Source organism: Castanea sativa, chromosome 7 (assembly GCF_040712315.1).
Source record: "Castanea sativa cultivar Marrone di Chiusa Pesio chromosome 7, ASM4071231v1".
Classification (NCBI taxonomy): domain Eukaryota; kingdom Viridiplantae; phylum Streptophyta; class Magnoliopsida; order Fagales; family Fagaceae; genus Castanea; species Castanea sativa.
In genome coordinates this window covers 2,532,707-2,541,644 of record NC_134019.1, presented here as the reverse complement: position 1 = coordinate 2,541,644, position 8,938 = coordinate 2,532,707, and the positions used below count along the sequence as shown (strand labels likewise).

The 8,938-nt window shown below is 34.3% G+C and overlaps 1 protein-coding gene and 1 pseudogene across 1 annotated transcript; both read right to left on the bottom strand.

The window, feature by feature from the left end:
- Positions 1-658: 658 nt before the first annotated feature.
- On the bottom strand, positions 659-2,613 carry LOC142642208 (uncharacterized; annotated as a pseudogene).
- A 1,455-nt stretch (positions 2,614-4,068) lies between these two features.
- On the bottom strand, positions 4,069-8,938 carry LOC142644748 (double-stranded RNA-binding protein 4-like). Its single transcript, XM_075819323.1, has 5 exons — positions 8,570-8,938; positions 7,713-7,978; positions 6,622-6,832; positions 6,160-6,523; positions 4,069-4,395 (listed from the first exon to the last, which is right to left on the bottom strand). Exons 1-5 carry the CDS (start codon positions 8,697-8,699, stop codon positions 4,380-4,382), a joined length of 987 nt encoding a protein of 328 aa, XP_075675438.1. The 5' UTR covers positions 8,700-8,938; the 3' UTR covers positions 4,069-4,379.

Here is an 8,938-nt window from a genome sequence, read left to right as displayed (position 1 = left end):
TTTGAGCTTATTTTGATTGTGTTTTCAATTGATACTACCTGAACACCTTCTGGATCTAGCCTAAGACTTGCTAGCCCAAGACTAAAAATACAATTAATCAAAGTTTTGGATATGAATTGACAACCCCTAATAATTTTGGACCTAAAAAATTTTACACATTTTTTCTTACAAAATAATAATCTGAAGTTTCGATGAACTAAACTAGTATTGTAGACCAAAGTTTTTACCTAAGAAATAATGCTTAATAATACAAACTAATTAAAAATTTGACATTAATATAAAGAAAGATTTTCAAGCAGATTGCCAGATTGTTTAACAAGAACAAAAAAATAAAATCTCATCGAATTTAACATTCCATTAAAATGAAGTAAATATACAAATTCTGATTCTGCTTCAACTTCTTTTATGTTCCCAAGTCTCAAGATTCTACAACTTGTACAAGTTTACTATGCGAACCACAACTCTCTCTCAACATTCCTTGCTGCCTGCTCTGTTCTCCATGATTTGACCATCGATTCTGATTTGGAATATTTGGACAAGGAAGCAGACAACTTCTTCAATATCCTTGTATTCGTACCTACGCTGAAAACATTAGTCTTAGATTGCCAGTTTGACCATTAAAAAGTAAATAACCACTTCCAACAAATATACATACACCTTATAGATTGACTGGCAAAGTCTTAATAAGTAATTCTTGAAGTGTTTTATCTGCTGGATTTGTAGATAGCAAGTCAAACAATGTGGATGTAGTGATTGTATTTGCTGAAAAACCCTTGTCAACCATTATCTTAATTATTTCCATAACCTTTGCTGTCTTATTCTGTTGTAGCAACCCTTGGATGATTGTGTTATATGTTCGATCATTAGGAGAGAAATGGTTCCCATCCATTTTCTCTAGCAGCTCGCTTCATCAATTAGCCCCTCTTTGCAAAACCTTTTGATCATTATATTGTAAGTCCGAACATTAGGTTGCAATCCTTTTGCAAGAACACTACAAAAGATTTCTCTTGCAGCTATAAGTTTCCCAGTATTGCACATACCATCAATCAAGATGTTGTAAAACACAATATTGTGGTCCAACTTTTTGTCTTCCATCTCTTGAAACAATGCCATCGCATCCCCAATTTTTTTGTTCTTACAAAGGCCATCCAACAAGATAGCATAGGTTTGGGGATTTGGAAGTTAGCCACATGCCTGCATCTTATGAAATAGGTCAAGTGCAGCCTGGGGTCTCTCCACTCGACAAAACTCACCGATAAGATTGTTACAAGTCACAATGTTGGGAGCCACTCCCTTGTTGGACATTTCATCAAAGAGACTCCTTGCTTCATCAATTCTTTTATTTTTGCAAAATCCATTGATTAATATGTTATAGCTAAACACATCAGGTGAACAACCCCTCTCATCCATCATATTAAATGTTTTGACTGCATCATCCATTTTGCTTTGCAAACAGTAACCAGCAATTAGAAAATTGTAAGTGATTGTGTCAGGCATGATTTCTTTTTCAATCATCACATCAAAAACTATTTTTGCCTCTGTCAGCATTCCCTCTTTGCAAAGTGTGTCCACCATTATATTGAAGGTATACACATCTAGCATGATCTTCCTTCACACCATCTCATTCAACAGAGTACTAACCACTCTCCACTGGCTAAAATTGCATAAGCCTTGAATTAAGGAATTGTAAGTGAAAAGGTTCGGTTGAATGCCTTTACTCATCATTTCAAATAAAAGGTTCAAAGCCTCAGTCACCAATCTATCCTTACATAAACTATCAATGATTGTGCTATACGCTGTTGAATCAAGCTCATAATTCCCTTCTTCCATCTTCCTAAGCAACCTAAAAGCCATACTTGTCTGTCCAATCTTACACAGACCATTTAGTATTGTTCCACAAGTAATTACATCAGGCTTATACCCATTCTTCTTCATTTCTTCTACCAACCTCACAGCTCCAGCAATGTTACGTTGAAGACAAAGCCCCTTGACAAGGGTGTTTAGAGTAACAGAGTTTGGGTGATAACCAAGTTTCAAAATTGTGGCCAAGACAAAAAACCCAAAATCTAGACAGTTCAAATGGCAGAAGCAGTTAATCAAAATAGTAAGAGTATAAACATCAGGAGAGATACCAAATGATTCGATTCGTTTAATTAGAGAAATGACTACTGGGTAATGCTTCGTTCTTGCAATGGCACCCAACATGCGATTAAAATCGTCAATGGAAGGCAATGGGCGCATGTGAAGCATTGTATCAAACAGGTCTAAGGCATAATCAACATTCCTAAAGCTTCTAGATCTGCACTGATCTCTAACACGATTTCAAGAATTGATCTTGATTGTGATTGTGATTCGGGTTTTTTTAAGCACTAGCAATACTAGTAGCAGCAGCAGCAGTAAGAGTAGAATAACAATAAGAACGAAAACAAGTGTGGAAAGTACGAAGCAACGTACCCATTTTCCTGAAGATCCAGCAAACAATTTGGCAGCCGAAATCAGAATGAAACGATAGAGTTTGACAATTGAGAGAGAGAGAGAGAGAGAGAGAGAGAGAATCGGTTCAGGTTGGTCAGTTTTGAGGGCAATTTACTGGAACTAAGCTACTGATTAGTCATCTCATAGTGAGAGAGCATAAAAAAACTGGGGAAGGAGGCGGCTGAAATGTGGTATTACAACGCTTGCCTTTGAATTAAAACACCGGTATAGCTTTAGGTCTTTATTGTCATAAATGAAAATTACATGCAATGTCAATAGAATATAAATTACAACGCTTTAGTTCTAGATGCAATTTTAAAAAAAAAAAAAACCTTACACAGCTTTGTTTCCTAATTAGATTTGAAAAGAAAATACAAAGGATAATTGCATAGGTAAGACCTATCTTATCATACAATAATGATAAAGACGTCAAAATGAAAAAAACAAATAAGTAACTTTATGCACAAGTTGTTAACATAATGAAAAGAAATTGCTGACAAGCTCGCACAGACGAATTAGGCATAAAAGAAAAAAATTGATGGCATGTTTAGTAAAGATGAACAAGAAATAAAAGCATGTAATACAATCTAATTTAAGATGCATGAACCATCAACTAAATCATATGAAAATGTATGAGCATGTGAGAATATGATTATGCAATCGCAAGTCCTAGATGCTTTCTATACACGATGAATGAACATATTTCAAATGCATTTACAAAATCTTGAACTTGAATAACTTTTTTTTTTTTTTGAGAAAAAGGAAAATGCATTTAAATTAAGAAACACGGGCTAAATTAGCCTGGAGTACAAAAAAAGACTGGAACGGAACATCCTCCATCCAAACTAAAAAACTTGGCACATGAACAACAAACCGAGCCAGACAATAAGCTATCTTATTGCCTTTTTTCTTAACCATTACCAGTAGTATGCATGGATCTATCTAGATAACATGTGGACAGAAACTAAATAATGAAAAAAAAACAATTTTTTAATTTATTAGTTTTACGTGATCTAAAATTAGAAAATTTAACAAACGATGCATGAACCTGTTATCCTTTGTGTTAAATGCATGTTTGAAGCAAATCTACATCATATGGTTATCATAGGTATACAAATCAATGAATCTAACTAAGATATGAATAAAAATGACTGAATGACAAAAATACAATTTAAACTCTTTTAGTTTGGTGCATTGTCATTTTAGTTCCCTGGGTCCATAATAAGTCATTTCATCCGTTAGTTGTAACAATAGCCTAATCAACTTCTCCTCTTCTATTAATTCTAAGCCACTCTTCCCACCCTAACAAAAGCCAAGCAATTCATGGGGCCTAAAATTGCAATGCCAAGGAGCGATAACTCTTGGGAAGGATCCCTGAAAAGAATGAGTTTGTATACAAAGGCTTCATGTATTTGTTTTATTGGGAAATTTTAATCAAACCCAAAAATATTTTTGATTGACCAGAAAAAGTGTAAAATTGGAAAATCTTTTACAGCCTTTCTTTCCATTTGTCTTTAACATTTATCTGACAGTGGTTACCAATGTCTAGACTTGTGTATATCATAGTGGTGAAAAAAAAAATTGAGAGGCGTATATCATGAATAGCACTACTTTACCACCTTCACATTTATTTTCCCTACAGAAGTGATCTTGACACTAGGGAGCAGGAAAAAACAATATAATTCTTAATAACACTAGGACAAAAACAGGGAGGAATTATTGTCTTACAAAAACCCAAGATGAGAGTTTTGAGTCAGCCTAAAGCCCTAAACTAAATACAGACACAATACATACACAACAAGCTAAACTAAATCCACAAGATACATCACAAATGAGCCAGTTCATTCGTGGAGCCTACCGAATAAGGCGGGGCTTAAGTCATCGGGGCTTGAGCTACTGGCATTTCAGCAAATTGAGGACCTGCAAATTAAACAACAGATTTACTTTCAATTATGCAATATAAACATCTATACAAGAACAGCATCATGCACAAAAAGATTTGTGATGCAAAAGGGCATGAAATGGGGAGAAAGAAAGACAAATGCCTGCCAGCTTCAAGAGTTACTGAAGAAAAGTTTTAAAATGAGTGAGGAATTGGTGAACATTTTGCAGGACAAGAACTGATAGTAATTTGACAGAAATGTAAGATCAAGCTTTCTTTCTTATGTAAGTATCTAATTTATGACCTTAATGATCATCCAAAGGACAAAGATGTGTTAGTCTAATGAAACCATATACCTTGAAAATGTCATTTTTCCTCAGTAAGATACAAAAGGATTATATTACTTTTATCTTTATGACTAATAAATAACAGCATGATGTGGAAATTTTTCCCGAAAGAAGTAGCAACAAGAAAATTACATAGATCCAATTAAAGTATTTAACCATAAAGCAACTTCAACTTGAGAATTTAGTTAAACTATCATTGTCTTGTGATTATTAATGGAAAACATAGTATCATTCTCTTTGCTTTATAAAAATACATAATTGTTATAGCTATGATCAAAATGAAGTATATGAAAACGCAAAAACCAAAAAGCACAAGAATAGTAAATTATCCTTGATTGTTTCTTTTGATATGTAAACAAAAAATTGTGTTGTATAGAATCTTAAGAATAGTGATTTTATAGTCAATGGCCCATATCATTTCCTTCAAAATGAGTGGTTAATTTTAATGATTGCTAATATTTTTTAATATAAAAAAGTGCACCTAGGCGTGCTTTCAGCTTCTTCAAAAAGCACCATCAGACCTTGGAGCTCTGAGCTTTGAAGTTTAAGCATGCCTAGCACACTTTTTACAACACTGCAAACAATATGGATTAATATTATTAATAATTATTTTCCAATTAAATATGACAATGCCCCTGGTTCAGACTTCATAACATCAAAGAATATGACCCAGCAGCTCAACATTCAACGACAGCATTTAGTGGCAAAGGCACCAATACATCATATTATGGTCAGAGGTTTAAAACCATGTGTGGTCAGGTGGCTGGAATACGTGTGAAGAGCATTAGCACGGATGGGTTCTTAAGGTAAACTGGCAAGGAAAACATTTTCTTTTTTCTTCTCTACAGCTATTTTTTTTAGAAAGAGTTGAAACAATAACTCTCTATGATGGAATTAAGGGAGTAAAACAATAATTTTTCAAAGTGGGAGTGCAAATGAATAATAACCATGAGCAAAGGGTGCAGAAAGTAGTCACCAGTAAATATAAATTCAATGAGCAGGATATTTTTCAGAAAAAAGTATACTGTGCTTGATATTAATTTATGGAAGTGATTATTCTCCCATGCTTTTCACCTATGTTCGAGAGCTGCCACTGCATTCTGCTAACAAGTTTGTTGATAACATGATTATTATAGCTGTCTATTTTTTTTTTTCATAAAATATTGCAGGATTAAATGAAAAGATCTTTTGAAATCAGTAACTCCAATGATACCTCCCAGAAAATTATTGTCAGCATACAGGGTCAGATATAAACAAATCACAACATAAATGCACAGTTAGTTCAAAAATTATAAATTAATTTTAAAGGGGAGAATCATTTCTGAAAGTTTATTTCCATAGGCAAAGAAGAATTAATAAGTGCCCGAATTAGTAATATTAACAAGAGAATGAAACCTACAGCAAATAAGACAAAAGAATCATGCCAGAAATGAAAAGAGAGAGGCTAAGACTTACTGAGCGTCAGACCACACTTTCTTGTTAGCTTTGTTCTTATTCTTGCGGCGCTTCTTTGAGGAACTTGAACCTACACCTGAAGGCTCTGATAAAACAGCAGGCACAAATTCAATTGGAAGACTGACTGCTTGAGATGAGGTTTGTGCACTGATCAGTTGTGTTGATGGTTCAGGTTTTGGTATTTTCTGTTCTTGGAGGGGATGTGTTCCTGAGGAGGCCCCTGGACTTGCTACTTGCACTTCAACACTCTGGGGTATGGCATTAATAGTGGCATGGCTTGCACTTTTCACTTTATGCAATGCAGCATAGAGTTTTTCTTTAGACTTTATTATCTCAGTAAAAATGGTTCCCGATCCAGAATTTCCTGCATTATATCCTCAATTAGTTAGCCACAAAGTTTAGAACACACGTGGCATAAATAGATTTAAAACAACTTCATATTAATCAAAAAGGAAAAGATACCCAAAAGAGATATAATAACAGCGCGTGCTGCCAATTGTTCAGCTTCTTTCTTGTTCCGACCATGGGTACCAGTATAGCATACACCATTAAAAACTGAAGTAGATATGAAATCCGGTAGCAACCCTTCTGGCTGAACTGTATTGAAAGTAGGCTTATCCAAATTCATCTTGAGAGCAAACTCGTTAAGTATAGCCTTGCAAAATACCGTATCCTAGAAAATAACCACAAAAAGGTTACTTAAAAAGGAAAAAAAAAAAGATATCGGTCAACCCTTGAAGGAACAATAGAACATCTAACATAAAATATGTCAAACATGCATAAATAAAAGCCTATTTCTCAGCAAATTGAGCATATATAACATTTATAAGAACATTAACAATACACTTCATATCTGCATTCATCATTCATAATTCCTTACATTCACATGCCTAAACAATAAAGTGCAAGTTCCATAATTAGATGAGTTACAAATATAAAGTGATTTAATGATATTATTTCAACCCCTGCCATTCTTCTCACAAAGAAACTCATAAATCTCAATGCCTTTGGAAAAGGCATTGTGATACTAGGGAGAACATATATATATATAGCTTAATAAGTGAAGTCTAATCTGGGGGGGGAAAAAATCCCTTTTCTCCAACAATAACACACTTGTCAGCTTGTCATTTAGAAAACACATTCCTCATCAATAACCATACAAACATTAATATATAGTAACATAACATTTATCTAAGATGTTAACGTTAAAGCAAAATAACGTGCACATGGTTGTACCTTTAATATTACAATGCAACTATGACAATGAATTTTTTTATAAGCATCTTTTAGCCTTATGATCTAGCTTGAATATTTATCATCTAGATTTAATTACTGACGGTCAAGATTAATCTACCAAGAAAAGATGCAACCTAAATATGTTCTAAAGACTTAAAGTCACCAAATCTTTATTGTAATAGAAATGAAAAGATCGTCTTCACAGAGCATCTTTCAGCTTCACAATCTAAGGTTCTTTCAACCTAAAAAAATATAATCTCCTATCCTTTGCAAAAAGATAAAATATATTACAAGCTTACAATCATGATGTAACAAACCTCATGAACAAGAGGACATCCTTCATCCCTTATCCTCTTTGATATGTGTTCCAGCGCAATTTTGGCAACATCTTGTTCGGCTGCTTTTTTATGTAAAAAAGTGTTTGGAGAGGTATAGGTCGCTCCATCCACTTCCACGGTTGACCTAAACCTTATTGCATTAAATGGTCCCTCGCTCATAGTTTGATATATTGGTTGTGGAATGGCTGACCTTTGTGTGTAATCCTGTAGATGGTTCTTGTACATCAAGGGGGGGTCTGGACAGCCTAAACAAATTCCATCAACACAAGTTTTAGAGAATCCTTCTCTACAACTGCTAGCAAAACAAATTCAAGCTAAATATTGCTTATATTATGGATGAACACGAAGCCACATACATGTTAAAACGACAAACAAATGGATTAAACATGAGTCAACAATGAGAAACATTGCTTAATTACAATAAAAATAGAAGTGAACTAAATCTGCACAGCCATTTTACATACAGATCACATCCCATCTTCTGATTTTTCAACTAATTTACTCCTATAAATTTTGAATATGCACAGCCATTTTACAAAAAAGACCACAACCCAAGTTCTGATTTTTTTTCTAACAAGATATAAAAATATGAATGAAGGTCACATCCCAAGTTCTGATTTCTTATTTGCCCTTTCTTAATCCACAGAGTCCACCAAATTGTAAAGCTTCATACATTATTTTGACAGAGAGACCCTTTGGTTGCAAAATATATGAAACCCAAAAAAAAAAAAAAAAACTCAAAATTTTAAGTACCAAGACAAGGACTATTTATCAAAACCCAAAAAGGAAAACGCATGAAATAAATAAATAAAACCCAAAAAAGTTAACATAGTTACGCGCAGAAGCAGAGGGAGGCTGAAGCTGAGGTTGAGGCTGAGGCTGAAGTGGAACTGAGAGCTGAGGCAGAGGAAAGGCAGTTGATCTCACTTCCACCATTTTCAAGGGCTGAGAGGACGAAGAACCCATTATCTATCTCACACAAAAGTAGTAGTGAGCTCAAAGGGTCTGTGACTGTATGTTTGTTGTGTTCAGAGAAATGAGATGAGAGGACGAAGAACCCATTATTATTGTTTTTTTCCTTTATCAGTTGAGCGCATCTTGCACTCAAAGTTTCGCACAATTTTTATCTTAAGCTCAAAGTTTTGCGTTTGGAAATTTTGGCTGGGTTTGGACAGCACGTCTGCGTCTGCGTCGGTAAGCTTTCC